General features: G+C 35.7%; 2 protein-coding genes across 3 annotated transcripts in view; both read right to left on the reverse strand.

Moving 5' to 3' along the window:
• LOC114344837 (phosphatidylinositol 4,5-bisphosphate 3-kinase catalytic subunit beta isoform) overlaps positions 1-25,354 on the reverse strand; it is a 998,515-nt gene that overhangs the window by 273,000 nt on the left and 700,161 nt on the right. Inside the window, exon 8 of the mRNA XM_050644876.1 lies at positions 15,200-15,432. Within this exon, the coding sequence (XP_050500833.1) occupies positions 15,200-15,432 (233 nt within the window). The remainder of the gene's footprint in view (positions 1-15,199; positions 15,433-25,354) is intronic.
• LOC126880240 (uncharacterized) overlaps positions 1-25,354 on the reverse strand; it is a 183,131-nt gene that overhangs the window by 8,437 nt on the left and 149,340 nt on the right. The window lies entirely within an intron of this gene.

Consider the following 25,354-nt stretch of genomic DNA (forward strand, 5'->3'; position numbering starts at 1 on the left):
TTGATCGTATATAAGCTTTGTAGAAAAGTAATGATATTTCAACATCTGCTCCCCACCACGTTTTTGAAATTGCTTTTAAAAAATTTATTCCTTGATTAAATTTGTTTAGCATAAACTCAATATGTGATTTCCATGTTAGTTTTCGGTCAAGTATCATCCCCAAATATTTGATAGAAGTTTGAAAACTATACTCATGATTGCTTAATTGTAATTTATCAATATTTGGTAAGTTGTGTCGTGTGAAAATGCAAACACTAGATTTGTTTGTGGAAATTTCAAATCCATTTTGTTGGAACCAATTGTTTGACAAGTTGTGCATTTTACCTAATGTTTGTATACAATTATCAAATTTTTTTGAAAAAGAGTATACAAGGAAATCGTCAGCATATTGTATAATCTTCAAAGTGCAGTTTTCAATTTGGCTATTATGTAGATCAGCAGTGTACAAATTAAACAACAAAGGGCTCAATACTGATCCTTGGGGCAGCCCCAAGTTATTGTATCGTGGACCTATGAGACTACTGTTATGTGCTCTGAGATATATCTTTCTACATGAGTAAAAATTATATATTGTTCCTGCTAGTTGAGCTGGTATTTGGAAATTTTTGACTAATTTTTCAACTAAAATATCTAGACAGACTCTATCATATGCACCCTCTATGTCCATACATATTGCAGGTAAATAATTGTTGTCTGTAAATGTATCTTGTATATCTACCACTAATGTTGAAAGGGCGTCTAAAGTACTTCTTCCTTTTCTGTACCCAAATTGAAGGTTGGGAAGTAATTTCTTTTTTTCTAACCATCATTCCAATCTCTGTTTTATCATTCGTTCGACTGTTTTAAGAAGGCATGACATAAGAGATATAGGTCTATATGATTGTGCCACGTTGCGATTTTTACCTGGTTTCAGTATTGGTATTATTAAGACATCTTGAAATTGAGGAACTAAACTCCCATTTTTGACCATCTCATTGAATATTTCCAGCAGCAAGAGTTTAGCTATTTTTGGAAGGTGTTGTATCATGGGATATTTAATATTATCCAAACCTGGACTTGTGTTATTCCGATTTTTGAGAGCATATTCTAATTCTGTAATGTTGAACGGTTCTAGCAAAAAATGGTTTTGTTCATTTGAAGCATAGCTGTAGCTTTTTAGTAATTGGACTGATGGAGGAGCAACTTGATCAAAAATTTCATCGACTAATGTATCATTAAGACATGTTGGATTAGTAATTGGTTTTCTATTGATCTTTCTAGCTTGATTCCATAATGTTGAGGAAGGAGTGTTTTTGTTTAAGTTTGAGACAAAGTTTTTCCAACTTTCTTTAGCTATTTCCTTTAATTTTTTTTACTTTTAGCCATGCTCTCTTGGCATTTTAAGTAATTTTCAAAGTTACGGTTTTGCTTATAATTTGAAAGTGCTTCTTTTCTTTCCTTGATAATGTTATCACAGTTTGTATTCCACCACGGCGGAGAATTTCTGATTTTGTTTTTATAAGCTTTATATTGTGGAATTGATAGTTGAGCTGCATAATTTATACAATCAATTAAAAAATTATATTTGTCCGACGTATTTTCCATTTGGTAATAGTTATTGAAAAATTGCTCTGCTGAAATTTCGTACATGGACCAATTAGCCTTTCTTGTATTCCATTTACTTTTAGGAATAATTTCTTCAGGTAAATGAATGTCGGTAATTTCCATATAGATCATAAAATGATTCGATCCCAAGGTGTCTGTATGTATAGACCAATTAATTTTATTGACTAGATCAGCTGTAACGAAAGTAACATCAATAGCTGATTTATTTTGATCTGATTTAGTTAAAATGGTAGGTTCTCCATTATTAATTACTGTAAAATTTAAGTCATCTGCAGTTTTAATAAGTTGTATTCCAGTTGCATCATTATAATTAGATCCCCAAATCGTATGATGTGCATTGAAATCTCCACCTATAACTACTGAACCAATGACCTGTGAAAATATATTTGCCCAATCAGATACTGTACTTTTACATTTAGGAGGTTTGTATATAGATAATATATTGAGTTCAATATTTTTAAAGTTTGTTTTGATGCCACAAACTTCAATATCAGAATTAAAGTTATAATTTAGTTTTAGTTCACTGAAGGTTACTGTGTTACGGATAAGAATCGCAACGCCACCAAACCGGTCTTCCTTCCTATCTCTTCTTATTAGGTTATAACCATTAAAACTGTAATGGGAATCTTTTTTAAACCATGTTTCGCTAATTAGCAAAATATCAATTTTTTTATTGTTTACGTATTGCATTAAACTGTTTTTGTTTGACATAATAGATCTAGCATTCCATTGACCAATTTTTAAAATATTTTGTACAGCCATTAGAAGCTATTATTGTTTACAGTATTTAAAACCTGTTCTAATTCATTAATTATAGTCTTATCGTCTAACGTTTTTATATCTTCAATTGAACGAATATGTTCTAAGAGGTTCATTATAAAATTTGTTATAGTTTTTGTCAACTGATTTTTATTTTCAACTTTGTTATAATTGGGTTTATGTGGATTAGCCGGTAAAGGCTGGGCAGGTCCAAATGTAAAGGGAAAGATAGGTTTATGAATAGGAGATTGTATGATAGGAGAATTTGGTTTCCTTTTCTTTCCTACAGATGCATGTGAATTATTCATGTTCAATTGAGGAGATATTAGAGAGCGCGCTTTATTGGTTTGTGGGCCTAGCTGAGTAGAGACAGAATTTTTATTAATTTTTGGAAGCGAAGGAAATTCTTGTTCATTATTTTCAAGCAAAGAAAAATAATTTTGATTCATAACACCAGAAAATGATTGTTCACACAAATGTTTTGCCTCTAAAAAAGTAGTCTTTTGTTCGATCATTATACTTTTAATCTTTTTTTGTTTTTCATAAAAGGGACACCTTTTTGATATCGTAACATGCTCATTACTTTTACAATGTATACAATACATAGCTTTATCGCAAGTATGGTTAGTAGTTTTAGTTTGCCCACATTGAATACAACATTCCTGGGAACTTTTACACTGCTTTGACACGTGACCAAATTTCAAACATCGATAGCATTGAACGACCCTACCAATAAATTGTTCTACCGGAAAATAGACTCTATTAAAGCCTATATAGTTGGGTAAAATATTACCCTCAAAGATGACAACTATAGTTTTTTTATCTACGTATTCAATTTTTTCTTCTTTTTGGATTCTACGCTTTGTCCTATAAATATTTAAAACTTTGGAGGTAGATTCAATGTTTTCCATAAGATAATTAATGTCAAATTGGGTGTCTACATCCCTTACAAGCCCTTTAACCTCCAACAAGTGATTTGGAATGTAAGCTCTTAAATTTTGAGCGTCTAATAATTTATTTTTGACAAGATTATTAGCTTCTAAACGTGATGACAGCAAAACTTTTATACGATTACGGCCAATGCTTTTTATCTCTTTAATATGTGTAAGTTTCAGGGTCTTAAATAGTAGGTGACCTATCGACATAGGATGCAATCTGGACAGACCACTTTCATTCCCAATTTTTTCAATATAAACCCAAATATTATCTAAATTGTACTTATCTGAAACCAAGTTGAAATATTTGATATCCTTTTGTTTTTCTATCGGCAAAGTAGCACTAGGTTGAAAACTATTATTTTCCATTACACTATCTATGTCTTTCGTCTGAGAGGACGTCCCTAATGAACTTTGTTCCCCCATAATGGGGGAACCAATTTAATTTGTTTATTTAAAAATTCACTGGACTATAAAATTTTATTTTTAACGAGTATTAAATTTTTAACGAGTTTTTAATAATTCAACAAAAATTGATAAATCCGGTTCTCACTGTAAATGATAGCCTGCGATCGATTCGAAGGTACGAATAAGACTGCCTGTCCTCCTTGGATCTGCGACAGCACTCCTCCAATTCCCACATTGCTTGCATCCGTATCTAAGATGAACTCTCCTTCTGGCAGTGGATACCCTAATATTGGCGCTGTAATTAAATGCCTCTTCAAAGTTTCAAAGGCCGTTTGGCAGTCTCCATCCCAGCAATAATCCCTTGCTTCCTCTGTAAGTCGCGTTAATGGCTTAGCAATATCTGCAAACTTCTTAATGAATCTCCGGTAATATGTACATAGTCCCAGAAAACTTCTCACTTGATGTTTATCAGTTGGTTCAGGCCATTCCTTAATGGAATCGATTTTTCCTTTATCCACGGCCACTCCTTCTTTGCTGACTATATGACCTAAATAATTGACTTTACTTTGAAATAACTGGCATTTCTTGGGATTTAACATTAACTGGGCAGCTTTAAGTCGATTAAAAACGTCTTCTAAATTCTTCAGGTGGTCTTCAAACGTCTCTCCCAAAACGATTATGTCGTCTAAATACACCAGGCACGTTTTCCAAGATAACCCTCTCAACACATTTTCCATAAGCCTCTCAAATGTCGCAGGAGCGTTACAGAGTCCAAACGGCATAACGTTGAATTCCCATAATCCAGATCAGTGGCGGTTGGTATATAAGTGCTGCGGAGCTGCAGAACCACCAAAATAATCCAAACAAAATTACTTTGAAAATTAAATAAAAAATATCACTACTTATAAAATCTAAATTCATTTAGATGGTTTTCGTGCATGGCCGCCTTTATTTTAATCTGTCGTCCGTCGCATCTCATGGCGATAGCAAGTCCCACTTATTTGACCGGACCGGTGCTACTCCGAGCTGTGAACTGTTAAAGATATCCCCGATAACACCCGCTCAACCCTCGCCTACACTTTTCAGGCGACGACTGAAAGCAATATTTGAGCTGCATTTGTCGCAGTTCGAACTAGTGTGTAGAAACCTACGTTTATTGTAATTTTAAATAATCGGTGATCGCGACGCGACGACTGTTAAAATAAGTTGTCCTGCACGTAATTCGGTATTTATATTAAGTATATGAGAATAAAAGTGCTGTTCAGGATGGATGTTATTTATAATTTGATTAATGTTAAGAGATTCTTTAAATATTCTTATGACGAAAAACTAGAATTAAAATGCAAAGGACGTCCTTTGCCGGATATTAAAATCGAAAAAGAAGGATCAAGCCGAGGGAAAAATTACAAACGACAATTTAATTGCGATATTTATACGAGAAATAGTTGGATATGTGGCTGCAACAGAAAAAAACGCTCTTTTCTGTTTTCCTTGTGTACTCTTTGGAGGTGATAAGTCATGGACGCAAGTTGGTGTAACAGACTTAGTACATTTAAGTGATAAAATAAAAAAGCACGAAACTTCTAAGCATCATTTGCACAATCAAATGGAATATGCTTTATTAGGCTCCGTGAATATTAAAGAACAGTTAGATTCTGCATACTGGATAAATATTCAAAAATTCAATGAAGCTGTAACAAAAAATAGGTATGTTCTCTCAAAAATTATAGACTGCATAAAATTTTGTAGTGTTTTCGAATTGGCGCTTCGGGGACACGACGAGACACAAACATCCGACAATCCTGGAATTTTTCGCGGCCTCATAAATTTTACTGCTGAATTGGATAGAACTTTAGCACAACACTTGGAAGAATCGACGGTTTTTAAGGGCATTTCTAAAGAAATTCAAAATGATATTTTGGACTGCATGTTGGAATTATGCCAGGATAAAATTTTGGAGGAAATTCGGGAATCTCCATATCTAGCTGTCATGGCCGACGAGACTACAGACATTTCAGCAAAATCACAAATGGTTGTAGTATTTAGATATTGTCGAAATGGAGCACCGGTAGAACGATTTTGGACATATTTGGTACCTTCAAAATTAAATGCAGATACTTTAAGCAAAAACATTTTCAGTGTTTTGGATCCTATCCTGGAAAACTCAAATAATAAACTAATTGCTCAGAGTTATGATGGGCAGCGGTCATGTGTGGACAGCACGCAGGAGTTCAAGCCAGAATCAAAGAAAAATATCCATTTGCTCATTTTGTACACTGTTACGCGCATCAATTAAATTTAATAATGTCTAAGGCTTGTTCCGGAAACTCTCAAGTTAGACTTTTTTTTGGAAATTTAAATGAAATCCCTACCTTTTTTAAAAATTCGCCACAACGAGTGGCAGTTTTAGATAAAATCGTCCAAAAGAAAATTCCTCATGGCGCTCCAACTCGCTGGAACTTCAATATTCGAACTGTTAATGTTGTGTTTGAACATCGATCTTCTTTTATCGAATGTATGGAAGAAATAGAAGAATCGTTTGATAAGGCAGCTGTCTGTAGTTCAGCGTCTTCCATTCGAAGAATACTAGTGGATCAAAATTTTGTTTTTTGGTTAACATTTTTCCATCGCATAATGCCACAAGTAGACGTTTTGTATAATGCCCTTCAAAAGACTAAAACGGATCCTTTGGAAATCAATAAAAAGGTGACAGATTTCGAAAGATACATGAATTCAGTTAGAAATTCAATAGATGATACCATTGACCAAGGTTCTAGTTTACGCGTTGAACCATTACCAACTAAAAGGTTACGGAAGGATAAAAGTCCAGTAGATCATCGGAGAGCATCTATCGAAGTTTGTGATATAATCATAAATTGTGCAAATGATAGATTTGCTTTTAAAAATCACCTACTTGCAACTTCATTGCTTTATCCTGAGCAATTTGATAATTATTGTGCTAATTTCCCAGATGATAATTTAAGCCTGACTTGCGCGTCATATCCAAATTTAGATAGGGAGCGCTTGAAGACTGAATTATCTGTTATTTATTTTAGAAGAGACTGTAGAGACATTAATGGGGCAATACCTTTTTTAAAATTTTTAATTGAAAATAATTTAACAGAGCCTTTTCAAGAAACTGTAAAACTGCTTCAAATTCTAATTACAGTGCCCATGAGTACGGCAGAAGCTGAAAGGTGCTTTTCGAGTTTAAAACGGATTAAAACATTCTTGAGAAATTCCATGACTGAAGACCGACTTGTAGCATTAACCATGTTGTCAGTAGAAAAAACACTTATAAAAGAAATACCAAACTTTAATGAAAAAGTTATAGACAAGTTTGCTTTAAAAAAAAATCGACGAATCGAGCTTATTTATAAAAAAAAATAATATATTTGGCTCTGTGTGTAGTTAGTTCGTAAGACCCTATAATGCAATTATTGTTGTGGCGATTTTGTTTGTAGTGTTTTTTCGTTTGCATTCCTTAGTTTCGCGTATTTATCGATAAAATTCTACTAAAAACATAAACTATAAAACACTTACTAGTGTGCCATAATGTACCATTGCTATTTTTGATATAATTGGATTTATCTTCAATTTGAAAAGAAGAAGGTAAGTTCTTTATTATTTTTTAATAGATATATAATGAATAAATATATGGTGTAAAATATCAAACTAAAAGCCTCGTTGTAAAATACAACGATTAAAAGATATTGAATTAAAAAAAACCAAAAAATACTGCAGAACTACCAAATTTTTGAGTCACCAGCCGCCACTGATCCAGATCCTGTCGTAAATGCCGTCTTCTCTTTGTCCACTGGATCCATTTCTACCTGCCAATATCCAGACTTCAAGTCCAACGTAGAAAACAATTTACTTCCAGCCAATGTGTCCAACGTGTCGTCGATCCGAGGCAGAGGATAACTATCTTTCTTGGTAACATTGTTCAACAAACGGTAGTCCACACAGAACCTCGTAGTTCCATCTTTCTTCTTGACCAGGACCACCGGAGAGACCCATGGGCTCGTAGAAGGTTCTATCACCCCGTCTTTCCTCATTTCTTGAACAATCCTTTCAGCTTCCTCTCTCTTCGCCTGTGGTAATCGTCGAGCTGTTTGACGAATTGGCCTAGCGGTACCAGTGTCAATTTTATGTTTGACAACTGTCGTTCTTCCTGTCTTTCCTCCTTTCGGTACGAATATGTCACGATATTGCCGAAGAAATTCCCTTAATTTCCTTTTCTCCACTTGATTTAGAGATTGGCCTGCAACTGCAACCATTTGGTCGAACTTGTCGTTGGAATTATCTGATGTTGTTTTCTGACGGATTATGGACGTCACGGGTACACAAGTTCCTACTTTTGTCTCCTTCTTGATGGTCACCAGGTAGTAATTGACATTAATCAATCTCACGGGAATTTCTTTAGCAGAAGTAACCAATTCCTTTCCAATTATGATTCCTCGGCCAACCTCCTCGTCGTGGTTCCATGGCTCCATCATAACAGGTGTTCCTTCTTCTACAATTCCCTGTAGCCGCGCTACGATGATCGTTTCACTCCTCGCAGGCACAACTGTATCTTCTTTAATGGCTGCTAGCACAGTGCTGTCATCATGTGGATGAAGAAATACCTCCTCGTTGCCAACTTTGATTACCCTATTCTTAAAATCCAATTGAAATCCATGCAAATTCATTACGTCCATTCCTAATATAACATCTTCTTCGATGTCTGCAACTATGACAGTATGGACGAACTTTTCTGCTCCAATCCCTAATTGTATCTGGATTTCTCCATGGGTGTTGGCGTTTTCGCCTATGGCAGTCCGCAGTCGCAACCTCGTTGGTAAGTTTCTTACGGCTGTTTAAAACTGACGGTCGTATAATGGTCCTGGTCGCTCCGGTATCCACCAACAATGTATACTTTTTACCATTTATTTCTCCATCCACATATACACTATCTTCACGACATTTCAAAGAAGCTATTAGTATGAGAAGGTCTTTGGAAAAGTTGCGGGTCGAAGCTGCCCCCCTAAGGCCGACCCGTTCTAGTTTTCCTGCTGGTGAGTCTGTTGATTGTTATTGTACCTAGGGTACTTACATGAACTCCGTACGTGTCCCATTTCCCCACAGTTCCAGCACCTTATGGTCTTCGTTTTCTTGGATGCAATGTCTTTCATCATATTAACAAGCTGGTCAAGTTTGTCCTCATCCTGTTCCTCTTGCACAGTCCTCACTTTACTGTACCCGCCAGAGGCCTGGGTAGCTGATTCGTATTCGAGGGCGGCAGACTAGACATCGACCAGCGTCTTGTGACGAGCTAATCGCAGTGTTCTTTGCATTTCATGATCACGAAGGCCATCAATAAATGTTTGAACAGCCAACTTTTCCATCATGTCTTCGGGAGCTGTTGGATATGCATATCGTACCAACCTGGCAATATCGACCTCGTATTCTTGAAGAGCTTCATCTTTCTTTTGTCTTCGATTTTTAAACTGCGACTGATAGACATGCTCTAAATGTTCGTGCCCGTTCGCAGATTCAGTCTCTTTTTAAGCTGCTCGAAGTCATCTGTCTACTTTACGGCTATGGTCTGGAGGACATCCAAAGCGTCGCCTCGAAGAGCAATAGTGAGGTTTACAGCTTTTTCTTTTTCGGACCATCCGTTCGCTCTGGCCGCCGATTCGAACTGTTTCATGTAGTTGTTCCATGATGACTTTCCGTCGAAATCTGGCACCTTAACACGGGCATGACCTACACTCCCTTCAACTATGGACCGTGGCTCCAGTTTGTATTTGGTTTCATCATCTTTGATGTCTGTTAAGATGAGTTCCATCCCTTTGTCTACTTTTTCCGTTTCCTCCATTTTCTTTTCTATTTCCTTGATCTTTTCTTCAAAAGTAGATTTTATGGACGATATCTTGTCGTCAAAATCCGAAGTGACTTTAGAGATCTTGTCAGTCACCTTGCTTTCAAGGGATGAAATATCACCCGAAACTTTCAAAATATCACTAGAAACTCTATGTTCTAACGATGTAATGTCTGTCGAGACTTTGTTCTCTAACGATATAATGTCTGTAGAAACTTTCAAAACATCCGAGGAAACTTGGGAGATTTCACCAGAAACCTTTTTCTCTAATGATGTAATGTCCGTCGAAACTTGGGAGATTTCACTAGAAATTGACGAAATTAAAGCAGTTTGCCTGTCCTCAAACACGTAGGTTTCTGGATCATGACCCTCTTCCTGTAGTGCGATCTTCACACGAACCACTAGATCAGCCTTTTTCCCCGCTGCGTCGAGCTCACGATTTTCCAGTTCTGTTCTGAGCTCCGTAAGGCGCAGATCAGAAAGTTTCGGCTTACACTGTGAAGACATGGTCACACTCTTTATTTATTACGATTTATATTTAGTTATTATTAAAGATTCCGCACTGTATTTACGCGAATTAATTTTATTTATTTCAAGTATCCCTACTTCATAAAGGAAGACTTACTTATATTATTTTATTTACATCACTTATTTATTTTAATAATTACAAATAACACCAACTAACACATCTAATTTATTTACAAACTCAAATTTATGATTTAATTAACTAAACATAATAATTCCGATAACTAATAAATACATTTCATATCTTCGATTCGAATACATTAATTACGCGACGCGCTTCGATGAATGAATGACTGGCCTGTGCTCGAATCTCGGTTCTATATATACTTCGGCAGCGGTCGTCTCGAATTCCATGGTCGAGGCTCGTAACGCCGAGAAGCTTCGGGAAGAAATAGGCCAATTCGTGAGCGGACTAAATAGTGTCACAAAATCATCGGAACGGCCGAATTCCAGCGTTCAAGCATCGTTCAAATTTAAACTGCTATCGGTTGAACGGGAATTGAGAAGGACGATTTTGACTTTAAACTGACGTTCACTAAAAGTTCAGGTTAAACTGGAGTTGAACTCGATATGAGAAATTGGCCCTAAATTGAATCAGTTGTTTCATAAACCCGACATGTCCAAAAAAGCAAAGTTGTGGAAAAGGACAAAAAACATTTCGGGGTTGCCGGGTTTCTCTTGATACGGAAAAAATTTCTCCACTCTTTAGGTTCATTTAGAATGTTAAATCGGGTCGGGTTTTTCTTGAAACATTTGACTCTGTATCTAAGGGTAGTAAAAATGCAAAAAAAACGAAAATTGATTTTTTTTTACATGTCGGGTTTTTGAAACGACCGATTCAATTACGAAAAGGTATTATACGATAACGAATCAATGAAATAATTATAAGGTACTTGGAAAAACCGGTATTTGCAGGTAGAAATCTAACTACGACGAAAAAATGTTTGCATCATAGTTAAGATTGTTACGCGCAGAGAACTACACTATACATAGGTATATACATCTTATATATAAATTTTATTGGCTAGCTCTGTAGAGAACTAATCTCCATATTATGTAAAAAAGATAATCCTTCTATTGAAAACCGTAAGGCTGATCTTTTGAATGTGATCAATCATGTCTTTGGAGATCATGAATATTGTAAACAAGAATATTGCTTAAGGTTTGGTGAAAAAAATGATAATTGCTTCAAAAAGAGTCTTACGGAAACTAGTGTCAGAATAATGAGAATTTTAGGAAACTTGGCTGCTACCTCAAGTTCTCTAATAAAAGATGCAACTAGCAATAGAGCAGAACAATTTAAGCGACAAGTCGCAAAGTTTAAGGTACTAGTACACTTTAGAAGGCCAAAAATGATAATTTTTTTCTCAGAACTTCTATTAAAAATGAACATAAAACTTTTTACATGTTAATATCTAACTCTTAGAGAGTAAAAAAAATATATCTTTTTTTATTTATGCACGTACACTAATATTGTAAAGGGCGCAAAAGTCGAGGCCTCGAAAAATGATGGCGGACAGTTAATCTCAGGATAGAGATACCTGAAACAAAAACATTGTACTGCATTTGAAAAAGAAAAGATTCTTACGTGACAATTTACCACAATTTGACCAAAAAATAGATAATAAATATTTTTTAACCATGAAAAACTGAAGAAAAACGGGCAATTTTTTCACAAAAAATTTTCAAATTTCCGTAAAAATTTTTTTGCGGAATTTTTTACTAACGGTGGTAAATTGTCACGTAAGAAACCTTCCTTTTTTAAATGCCGTACGATTTGTTTGTTTCAGAGATCCCAATCCTGAGATTAACTGTCCGCCATCGGAACTACTTTTTTTCGAGGCCTCTACTTTGGCGCCCTCTACAATATTAGTGTACGTGCATAAACGAAAAAAGATATATTTTTTGTATTCTCTAAGAGCTAGATATTAATATGTAAAACGTTTTATGTTCATTTTTAATAAAGGTTCTGAAAAAAAATCTCGAAAAAATGCTTATTTTTGGTCTTTTAAAGTGTACTAGTATCTTAATAAAGTCAAACAGACATTTATTTACAGTCGCAGAAATAGTTTCAATATTAGATGTCAAGCTGCTAGTTTGGCTTATCAATTTGGTATACCCTATTCCACGAATATACGACTGTGTTGGATTATTTCGACAACGAATATTTTATTGTGTAAAATATGAAGAACGAAAATAAATTGCAAATTACATTGCTGCATATTGGAATAATTATTAGAGCCATTTACTTTCGTACTTCTTATGTTGCACACTGAAATATTCGTTGTCGCGATAATCCAAAACAGTCGTATGTTGGTGGAATGAACCATATCAAATACGCGAAAATTAGGTAGACCCGGACGAATGTTACTCCATAATGATAACATTCAACAAGGTGTCACAGATTATGGATTACATTATCTCAAAAACCCGACTTACCAGACAATGAAATACGCAAAATAATTGAGCAACAAACTTTAGACGTAATACAAAAAATTGGTAAATATATTTATAGAGCAATCCACTAGGAGGCCAAAGTGGTAATCCAAACTGGTTTAAGGAAAGAAAGTCTCGTCTTACAACTTCTACTTTCGGTGAGATAAGCAAGAAAAAAAATTAACTTTGAAAAGCTAGTTTAATCCCTTCTTTATAAACCTTTACCGCTATTAAAACAGTTGGAGTACGGAAAATTTAATAAAAGTGTAGCTACTAAATTGAATGTTTTCGAAACAAAAAGTATAGTAAATCAGTATGGATACTTTGTGTGCTTGGAAAAAGGTTATGGATTTTTAGGTTTTTAGTTCCCCTGACGGGTTAGTAGGTGACAGTAAGATTATGGAAGTTAAGTGTCCGTATTCAGACCGAGAATATACACCTCTTGAGGCAGCCAATGTATAAAAACATTTTGTGACGTGTAAAGTGATGGTGGTAAATCAATGTCCCCAAAGAAAAACCGTAACTACTATTACCAAATTCAGGGCCAGCTCTATATTTGCCAAAGAAACATTTGCGATTTTGTTATCTGGACTCCTAAAGGTATTTATATTGAGCGCATAAAATATGATAAAGATTTCATAAAATTAATGTTGAAACAAATTAGAAAAATTGTATTACAACTATTACGCGGTCGAACCTGTTTGATAGTCGACACGCGCGTAATATACAGATTAGACATTACTCTAGCAGATAACTAAAATTCGTAAATTAACGCTCTTCTACCCAAGTGTCGCATTGTTTAAGGGAAAACCCATCTCCATTATTCTTTACCTCTACTACACTTTTTAAATCGTAAATATTTCTGTTACCCAAACTTCGTACAAAATAATGTTTTATCAAAAAAATGTTTTTTACTTAGGTAGATAAAAATTTTTAATTGATCACTTTTTAAGTTTAATTCACTTCACGATATTATTTTTTAATGTAGCTAGTCAAAACTCTTTATTTTCGGTAGTCCAATTAATTTTTAATATCTCACTATGAAGTACAAAGTATTACTTTGAGATTTTCATTCTTCGTTGTTCCAAAAACACCATTCTTTAGAACAAGGCAGCATACAAATGTTTGATGAAATTGTTTCAGCATAACTTGCAGAGCAATTTAGTAAATGATCTTTCTTATTCTCAAAATAATAGTCATCTTTATTGGCATGCACGTTATTCTGAAGCTATTTCAGCAAAAAATTGTATGCCATCTCGCTACAGTCAATTGAACCAATTTTTTACAGATCCGATTTAGTCTATTTCAAAAATCTCTGTCCGTCAAAGTTCGTGTATGTCATTCTGCACAACACACATGTATACCAAACTTTGCACAAAATTCTATAAAAATAATTCTGATTTTAATACAGACCTGTATACAGACTGATCCAGAGAATAGAATTTTTTGGTTACGGTTTTGGAATTATCATATTTATTAAACATTACAAAAGCCTTTAGAATGGACATTGTCTGGGGCGTCTAAAAATATAGATCGCTATAATATCACAAAATTCAAACCCATATTTCCAAACTACTCTTGAACAAATCAGCAGATATAAATATAAGCCAGTCATTGAGAGGAAAAACAGGATATTACCTCCGAATTCTATCCTACTGCATGAATTTTAATGAAATTTTGGGAATAGCCTCTACTTATCTCCTAATTCAAAGTCTACCCTATGCCGATGTGCGCTCTTACTTGGGGGTGGTTCCCACCCCTTCTCAGGGGTGGACAATTTTTTGGTCAAAATAACCACGTAAGTGGCTAGAGAACCTAATTCTAAGCAAAAACTATTCTATATATTTTTTTTGAAAATTCAGTTCTTTTTGAGATATTCGTGGTTGAAAATTTGCCATTTCATTGAAAAATGTCACCTTTTCGGACGGTTTTTAGCGAATAACTTAAAAATTATACATCTAACGAATAATCTATATAAAATATTTTTTTAGCTTATGAAAAATCAAAGAGATTCGTTTTTCATAAATCTTCTAGTTATAACACAAAAAGAGATATGGTAGGTGAAAAGAGATTTTTTTGTGCATGCTCAAATCGGTGTGTTCAACTTGAACACACGAAGCTCGACATTTTGCACATTTCGATAACTCAGAGGACAGGAAACGATTTTATTAAATCGTCTCCGTTACGGCCATCAAAAGAGATGGCGCCTCTGTAAGCTGCCATTAGAGTAGCTAAGTTTTTTTTTGGCCGTAAACCAAAGATTATATACCGATTAACATTCACTAATAAGAGAAAAGAAAAAAATATTTTGTAAGAATGATGTGAGTTTGCGAACTTAAAATATGAATACTGAAATGTTATGTATTTTCTGTGTTATTATGAAATATAGACCTGGACGCTAAAAAGGGATATAAGTTGGTAATATAATAGAAACATTTGACTCGTATTTAAAAATAAGCTGGGTTGATGCTGTTATGAACAAAGACCATTTCGTAAAAAAAGAAAAAAGAGAAACCGTTGGAAATTACACAAAGAAAACTCATGCTATATTCCACGAATGATAAGGGGAAGAAACTGAATGTTAGACCCAAATCCATTGATTTAAAAAAATGTGTAAATTCGTAATTTAATAAATGTACTGCAATTTAAAATTATGTATGCTACTAACCTCACGTCATATAAACAGTCTACAGCAAATTTTCTAACTTCCTGATCAGCATATGCGTAATCTAATAGTTCTAAAGCCTTCTCTACCGGTAGCTTAGGCCATACTTTGAGCATTGCGACTACTTCGCTAACTTCTTCACGTTTATCCCAGTCTATACAATATAAAAGTTTAGGTAAAACTTCTGGATCCGTTTTACGCCAATGGTGTTTTAGAGCCCATATTTTCTTACGTTCCTAAAATATAATTAAAATAATAATGTTACACTTCTTCCTAACTAATTTTATTCGAAATAGAAAACAGTATTAAAATACTTGTTAACCTCTTAACGTGCAGGCTCGAGTTAACTCGAGCGCGCTAAACTGGCCAAACCGTGCACACTCGAGATACTTCGAGAGGCGTTGTACTTTATGTTAATATAATTTTCCACAATCAAATGCAATGGAGAATTGAAAATAACATTGTGAAAGCAAAAAAAAAACGTTTTATTGGTATTTATCAAATGATGAAAGGGTTGCCAATGCGAGTCCATTATACTATTGGATATAGAAATTGAGTCAATACTCGCAATCTTAAAGTTCGTATTTTTAATAGTTGTTACAAAATCATGGGGCAACTGGTTTCGAGGCTTACAATTTCTGCCTTATCATCAGGCCCAGTAAATAAAGTCTTCACAATTACAAACTACAAGCTAAAAAATCACAAAAAGCTATGTACACAAAATGTACATATACATATATAAAAACAACTATGTCTTGATTTAAATTAAAATACGTACAATAAAGCAAAACAACTGTAGAGTATTGAATTTAGTAGTCTATAAAATGTTTATTGAGACATTTTGCCATTGGGAGTGACCAATCTGATGAGAATTGCTTAGTTTTTTTTTTACTTACTTAAGCCGTCCTCTTGTACCTTACGGTGTCGAGGTCCTTACGGTGTCGAGGTGAGAATTGCTTAGTATATAATATAATATATACTACCATCAATCCTTGATTGCCCCATGATTGCTCGGTTTCCCCCTGATTTTGTAACAACTATTAAAAATACAAACTTTAAGATTGCGAGTATTGACTCAATTTCTATATCCAATGATATTTATCAGTTAGTACATGGGATTGTAAGCTCTTTTTTCAGCTTTATAGAGGGGGAGGGTCTGGAATCTTCAAAAGACATCTCAGTCCAGGACGCCGCCTGACTGATCTTAGTGAAGTATTCATTCTTCGTAGTCCCAGCGATAGTTCAATAGTTCCCAAGGTACTGTGACGCTATTATACGCTCCTAGACCGCCGAATATTCAGGCATACTTATTATAATTCAAATGTTGCAAACAGACCCCTTTTTATATGATGATTTATGATGTTCGATTGTTTCTAGACTTCCGGAGACTTTGCGAGTAAATTCTTTTAAAGTTGTAAATATTGTCTAACCTTTTTCAAGATGTTATTTCTTATTTCTAGAACATTGTAATAATACATATTATATAAATAGACATTTTAGGTTTGGAGGATTCAGTATTCTATCGACGGGTGAATTGTAACGAATTCGGGTTAATAATAAATTATACTTTGTAATATCGAAATAAATTATATTTTAGTTAGTGGAATTAATGTGTTTGATTTTTATATATTTAAATAAGTGTTATAAATAAAATAGTACGAAGTAAGTCTCTCTTTATTTAAATAGATAATAGTGAGTTTTTAAAAAATAAATACAAGTCAATTCAAAATAAATATCAGTGTCTAAAACATAAATAATAAAATAGTAAAGTCAACTGCGTAACTTAACATTGGTGTGAGAAGTGGGAAATTTAAAATAATTAACAGTAAGTCGTAATAAATAAAGTGTGTGACAATGAAATCGATCAATCAATTAAGAGTAAGTGACTTAAAGCAGGAATCAATGGAGAGAGCTCTGGACACTACTGGAAAAAGGCTGATTTAGTCGAACGTCTGAAGGACGCCCTAAAGAAAGAGGATCATGATCCAGAAACCTATGTGTTTGAGGACATGCATGTTGCTTCGATTTCGTCAATTTCAAAAGTTTCAACGGACATTACATCGTCAGAGAACAAAGTGTCTGGTGAAATCTCACAAGTTTCTGGCGAGATTTCGAGAGTTTCCTCCGATGTGGCCAAAGTTTCTAGTAAGATCTCGAAAGTTTCGGGTAATATTGCATCCCTTGAAAGCAAGATGACTAACGAGATTACATCACTGGAAAGCAAAGTCACATGCTTTGTATGTGACAAAAAAGGCTAACATCTCTAAAGTCACCTCGGATTTCGACGACAAGATATCCTAAAAAACCAAGTCTCTGCTTTTGAAGAAAAGATGAAAGTGATGGAAAAGAAAATAGAGGAAACAGAAAAAGTAGACAGAGGGATGGAATCCATCTTAGAAGAGATAATAGACGATGAGCCCAAATACACATTGGAGCCACGGCCGATAGTTGAAGGGAGTGTAAGTTCTGCTCGCGTTAAAGTTCCAAATTTCGACGGAGAGTCGTCATGGAACAATTATATGAAACAGTTCGAAACAGCTGCAAGAGAGAACAGATTGTCTGAAAAAGACAAAGCTGTAAACCTGGTTATTGCTCTTCTAAGAGAAGCTTTGGATGTACTTCAGACCATAGCAGTAGAGGATACGAACGATTTTGAGCATATAAAAGAATTCGGTTGCAATGGGGTAGTTGACTAACTGGAGGTGAGGGTTGACTTGGTAAAACACTATTTGTTCATACTTTATTTATTTAATCACTTGCTAATTAGAACAGTAACTAGTTGGTGGACGAAAGTCTATATTCTAACTACATGGATGGTTGAATAATGAAAGCTGAAAAATGAATGATCTCTTTTCTTTATTTGCTACGTATCTATAATCAATCCCAATTGTTTGTTATGATTCATACCTGCCTGTGGCCATGAAATACTAACATTACCAAATTGCCGACTCCGTTGTTTTCCAAAGCGAGTGGTCTACTTTTACGAAATCAAAACCACACATGTAACTAATATTTGTTTGAGACTTTAAACATTAAATGGATATAGGTTACTCTTATTTTTGAATGATAATATAAATCCTGTACATCCCCTATCCTCACAAGAAAAATTTTCTGAGAGATGTACCTTATTTTCTCTGCCTTTCCGACAAAGAAGAAAATTTTTCTAGACAACGTCACCAACTGAATACTGTGTTAAAGATTTATACATATTTTTATAAATACAAACTACAAATACAAATACAAAATATACAAAATGTACAACTTATTACGCTATAAAAAAATTAGTACTCAAACATCGTCTATTCTTACTTATTACTTCCTTATATCTCGCGAAATTCTACACTCAGAAATTGTAATGTATATTTTACCTTTTCCCTACTTAAAATAAAATTATAACTTTAATTCTTACATTTGAACTTACTTTTTAATTATACTTCTTTCACTTTTAAAATAATTATTTGATTTTCTGACCTTTTACATATTCTTCAATTTAAAAAAATTCTCCGTTTTCTTCCTCTTCTTCTTGACTGGTACTTTACTAATACATATTTTCATTTTCTTTATACTTAGTACTTTCTTCATAGTGTACTATTAAACATATTTATTCTTCTTCATATTTCTTCATTAAACTCGTATTTACTTCACATATTCTTCCTTTTCTTACCCTTACCTACTCGGCGGGTTTTTCGCAGCTTTAAATCCTTGTATTTGCTTCCGGTCCTTTCTCCACGTCCTTAGTCGTGGGAAGGTTTGTTCCAAAAAGACAAAATGGATAGTTGTGCGCTTAAAAAAAATCTACATTTTGCATCCCTAAATTCCTGTCTGATCCGAACTGCTCAGTCTTGATGAGAGTCGGTTAGCTTTAAAACATGAAATGAGCATGCTAAAATCTTCTGATGTTCATTTTGTACCTTTTTTCTTGACAAGAGTGTGTTTTTCCTGAATTGTCTTTAATTAATTATGCTTCTAATAAATTTAAAAAAAATCAATTGTCTACTTAATTCATCATAAAACATAAAAAAATCATATTTATACTAAAATTCAACCGATATTAAAAACTTGAATATCAAAAATCTTACTGTCGGTATCAAAACTTCAACATTCAATAAAAATTGTAAAGAAAGTGGTAATAAAAATAGACTATATTTTATTTAAAAAAAAAATCACGAAAAATCTATTTACCTATAATTATTCTATCTAGCTAGAACTATTCTTTTTCAATCCTATCTATTTATCTAACATCTAACACCTATCTATGTAACATCTATCTAGCATTATTTTTCTTATCTCGGTTATTTTTCTTATCTAGGTTATTTTTCCTATCTAGGGTTATTTTTCTTATCTAGATTATTTTTCCTATCTAGGTTATTTTTCTTATCTAGGTTATTTTTCTTAGCTAGGTTATTTTTTCTATCTAGGGCCCTATACTATGTGTACGTGTACTACCTATAAAATTAACCTAAAAGTTAAGAACGAGAAAAACATGAATAAACGCTAAATAAATAATGTGAATTTTTGCTATTTACTAAATAATAGTTTTTTCTCACTTATTTCAGCTTAGTTCGGTTCGGTTCGCGAATGGTCACTAATTACGTCACAAAAAAGTCTCTATTTCTCTAATTGAGATACAGTCTTACATGACCTCATTTGAATTAAATAAGTATTTTATAGAATAATAATAATAATAATAATAATAATAATAATACCGAAGGATCAGAATAACACCCAAGATCCAGCCAAATACCGCCCAATTACCTGTCTTCCAACTTTGTATAAATTGGTCACATCCTGTGTTGCCCGGCGTATCTACCAACACTGTGCTCTGAACAATATCATAGAGCCGCAACAGAAAGGATGCGCTAAGGGTTCCATGGGTTGCAAAGAACAACTCGTCATCGACTCAGTCATTTCTAACCAGGCATATTCCAAAAAGAGAAATCTTTTTACTGCCTTCATTGATTACAAGAAGGCCTTTGATTCAGTTCCGCATGAATGGCTTATAGATATACTGAGAATATATAAAGTCGATGATAATATAGTGACCTTTTTAGAGCATATAATGACAGAGTGGAAGACTAGAATTCACCTTCAAATACCTGGTGAAAGTAACATCGAAACTGAAAATATCGCAATCAGCCGGGGCCTGTTTCAAGGAGATTCGTTGAGTCCTCTGTGGTTCTGTCTAGCTATGAACCCACTATCTCAGCTATTGAACTCCACAGACGCAGGTTTTAGCATCAAAAATAACAACAATGTGGTGGCAAAGCTTAATCATTTATTGTATATGGATGATTTGAAATTAATGGCTTCCACTCGAAATCAACTCGATGAGATGCTAAAAACTGTAGAAACTTTTTCTAATGACATTAGTATGCACTTCGGATTAGACAAGTGCCGTATTTTAAATATAGTCAGAGGAAAAGTGCAGCCCGGAGGATTCGATATGCAAAATGGCCAGAACATCGAGGCCATGGGTGAAAACGATATGTATAAATATCTTGGAGTAAAGCAAGCGCGGAAAATTGACCATAAACAAATGAAAACAGAGATAACTACTGAGTTTATACGAAGGGTAAAACAGCTGCTTCGCTCACACCTTAACAGTAGAAATTTGTTTAAGGCACTAAACACCTACGCATGTTCCGCGCTTAGCTATTCATTTGGCATTGTTAAGTGGACAAAAACGGACATAGAAAATCTTCAGCGAAAAGTAAGAACGCACCTCACAAAGGCACAAAAACACCATCCAAAAAGTGCAGTAGAAAGAACGACATTACCACGGAATTTAGGAGGAAGAGGACTTATGGATATAGGTGAGCAATTAGACAAACAAATTGCTAATTTAAAATCTTATTTTCAGATGCAGGCTGAAACATCTACTCTACATCGCGCTATCTGCGCAGTAGATGACACAACACCGATAAAACTGAGGGAAGCAGAACTGCGCATAAACCACCTTACTAAGGACGAAAAAGTGCGCGCCTGGATGGGTAAACCTCTGCACGGGCGACATCCCAATGAGGTCAGCCAAGATTATGTCGACAATATAGCGTCGAACTACTGGTTGACATCAGGAAAGATGTTCCCTGAAACGGAGGGCTCGTTACTAGCCATTCAGGATCAGGTTATACCAACCAGAAATTACCTGAAATATATCATTAAAGACCCTCATGTTCAAAACGACAGATGCCGATATGGATGTCAAGCCCAAGAAACCATCCAACATCTTACAGGGGGCTGCCAGGCATTTGCTGCAACTGAGTACAAGGAACGGCATGACGCAGTGGGAAAAATCCTTCATCAGGAGATAGCTATCAAGCTGGGACTTCTCCAAACCGACCATCTCCCATATTATCAATACGTCCCTGAGAGTATGCTTGAGGATGGCAACTACAAGCTATACTGGGACCGCACTGTGCTCACAGACCAAACAGTGGCGCATAATAGACCAGATCTTGTATTAGTCAATAAATTAACGAGACAAACAACCCTCATTGATGTGGCGATTCCTAACAACAATAATCTACGTACTAAATTTACTGAAAAGATCGCCAAGTACAGAGATCTGGAAATTCAAATACGGAGACAATGGAGAATGCAAAGTACCCAGACGATACCGATTATTATGTCTACTACTGGAGTCATTCCGAAGACCCTCCTCGAAAGCATGAAAAAGCTGGGTCTTAATGAACATCTTTATAAGACCATGCAGAAAGCAGTACTACTCGCAACGGCCAGATGCGTACGAAAATTTTTGGGAGATACACCTGCATACCAAGTCACCTAGGGCTCGATAACACGGAAAGAGTCCCACCAGAGCTCAATCCTTTTGATACCGTAGGTATCTGGGATGAGTCAACTTTCCCCTTAGAGGGAGTGTGAGCCGTATGGCTAAATCTTGATAATAATAATAATAATACTGAGTTTATAAGAAGGGTAAAACAGCTGCTTCGTTCACAGCTTAACAGTAAAAATTTGTTTAAGGCACTAAACACCTACGCTTGTTCCGCGCTTAGCTATTCATTTGGTATTGTTAAGTGGACAAAAACGGATATAGAAAATCTTCAGCGAAAAGTACGAACACACCTTACAAAGGCACAAAAACACCACCCTAAAAGTGCAGTAGAACGAACGACATTACCCCGGTATTTAGGAGGAAGAGGACTTATGGATATAGGTGAGCAATTAGATAAACAAATTGCTAATTTAAGAACTTATTTTCAGATGCAGGCTGAGACATCTACTCTACATCGCGCTATCTGCGCAGTAGATGACACAACACCGATCAAACTGAGGGAAGCAGAAATGCGCATAAACCACCTTACTAAGGACGAAAAAGTGCGCGCCTGGATGGGTAAACCTTTGCACGGGCGACATCCCAATGAGGTCAGCCAAGATTATGTCGACAATATAGCGTCGAACTACTGGTTTACATCAGGAAAGATGTTCCCTGAAACGGAGGGCTCATTACTGGCCATTCAGGATCAGGTTATACCAACCAGAAACTACCTGAAATATATCATCAAAGACCCTCAGGTTCAAAACGACAGATGCCGATATGGATGTCAAGCCCAAGAAACCATCCAACATCTTACAGGGGGCTGCCAGGCATTTGCTGCAACTGAATACAAGGAACGGCATGACGCAGTGGGAAAAATCCTTCATCAAGAGATAGCTATCAAGCTGGGACTTCTCCAAACGGACCATCTCCCGTATTATCAATACGTCCCTGAGAGTATGCTTGAGGATGGCAACTACAAGCTATACTGGGATCGCACTGTGCTCACAGACCAAACAGTGGCACATAATAGACCAGATCTCGTACTGGTTAATAAATTAACAAGACAAACAACACTAATTGATGTGGCGATACCTAACAACAATAATCTACGTAGTAAATTCACTGAAAAGATCGCCAAGTACAGAGATCTAGAAATTCAAATACGAAGGCAATGGAGAATGCAAAGTACCCAGACGATACCTATTGTTATGTCTACTACTGGAGTCATTCCGAAGAACCTCCTCGAAAGCATAAAAAGGCTGGGTCTAAATGAACATCTTTACAAGACCATGCAGAAAGCTGTACTACTCGCAACGGCCAGATGTGTACGAAAATTTTTGGGAGATACACCTGCATACCAAGTCACCTAGGGCTCGATAACACGGAAAGAGTCCCACCAGAGCTCAATCCTTTTGATACCGTAGGTATCTGGGATGAGTCAATTTTCCCCTTAGAGGGAGTGTGAGCCGTATGGCTAAATCTGGATAATAATAATAATCTAGGAGGAAGAGGACTTATGGATATAGGTGAGCAATTAGATAAACAAATTGCTAATTTAAGAACTTATTTTCAGATGCAGGCTGAGACATCTACTCTACATCGCGCTATCTGCGCAGTAGATGACACAACACCGATCAAACTGAGGGAACCAGAAATGCGCATGAACCACCTTACTAAGGACGAAAAAGTGCGCGCCTGGATGGGTAAACCTCTGCACGGGCGACATCCCAATGAGGTTAGCCAAGACTATGTCGACAATATAGCGTCGAACTACTGGTTGACATCAGGAAAGATGTTCCCTGAAACGGAGGGTTCATTACTGGCCATTCAGGATCAGGTTATACCAACCAGAAATTACCTGAAATATATCATCAAAGACCCTCATGTTCAAAACGACAGATGCCGATATGGATGTCAAGCCCAAGAAACCATCCAACATCTTACAGGGGGCTGCCAAGCATTTGCTGCAACTGAGTACAAGGAACGGCATGACGCAGTGGGAAAAATCCTTCATCAGGAGATAGCTCTCAAGCTGGGACTTCTCCAAACCAACCATCTCCCATATTATCAATACGTCCCTGAGAGTATGCTTGAGGATGGCAACTACAAGCTATACTGGGACCGCACTGTGCTCACAGACCAAACAGTGGCGCATAATAGACCAGATCTCGTATTAGTCAATAAATTAACGAGACAAACAACCCTCATTGATGTGGCGATTCCTAACAACAATAATCTACGTACTAAATTTACTGAAAAGATCGCCAAGTACAGAGATCTGGAAATTCAAATACGGAGACAATGGAGAATGCAAAGTACCCAGACGATACCGATTATTATGTCTACTACTGGAGTCATTCCGAAGACCCTCCTCGAAAGCATAAAAAATCTGGGTCTTAATGAACATCTTTATAAGACCATGCAGAAAGCAGTACTACTCGCAACGGCCAGATGTGTACGAAAATTTTTGGGAGATACACCTGCATACCAAGTCACCTAGGGCTCGATAACACGGAAAGAGTCCCACCAGAGCTCAATCCTTTTGATACCGTAGGTATCTGGGATGAGTCAATTTTCCCCTTAGAGGGAGTGTGAGCCGTATGGCTAAATCTGATAATAATAATAATAATAATAATAAGAGATCACCTAGAGAGCATCACCTAGAAGAGATGCTAAAAACTGTAGAAACATTTTCTAATGATATTAATATGCAGTTCGGTCTAGACAAGTGCCGTGTTTTGAATATAGTCAGAGGAAAGGTACAGCCCGGTGGATTCGATATGCAAAATGGCCAGAACATCGAGGCCATGGGCGACAACGATATGTACAAATATCTTGGAGTAAAGCAGGCGCGGAAAATTGACCATAAGCAAATGAAAACTGAGATAACTACTGAGTTTATAAGAAGGGTAAAACAGCTGCTTCGTTCACAGCTTAACAGTAAAAATTTGTTTAAGGCACTAAACACCTACGCTTGTTCCGCGCTTAGCTATTCATTTGGTATTGTTAAGTGGACAAAAACGGATATAGAAAATCTTCAGAGAAAAGTACGAACACACCTCACAAAGGCACAAAAACACCACCCTAAAAGTGCAGTGAAACGAACGACATTACCCCGGTATTTAGGAGGAAGAGGACTTATGGATATAGGTGAGCAATTAGATAAACAAATTGCTAATTTAAGAACTTATTTTCAGATGCAGGCTGAGACATCTACTCTACATCGCGCTATCTGCGCAGTAGATGACACAACACCGATCAAACTGAGGGAAGCAGAACTGCGCATAAACCACCTTACTAAGGACGAAAAAGTGCGCGCCTGGATGGGTAAACCTTTGCACGGGCGACATCCCAATGAGGTCAGCCAAGATTATGTC

Source organism: Diabrotica virgifera, chromosome 2 (assembly GCF_917563875.1).
Source record: "Diabrotica virgifera virgifera chromosome 2, PGI_DIABVI_V3a".
Classification (NCBI taxonomy): Eukaryota; Metazoa; Arthropoda; class Insecta; order Coleoptera; family Chrysomelidae; genus Diabrotica; species Diabrotica virgifera.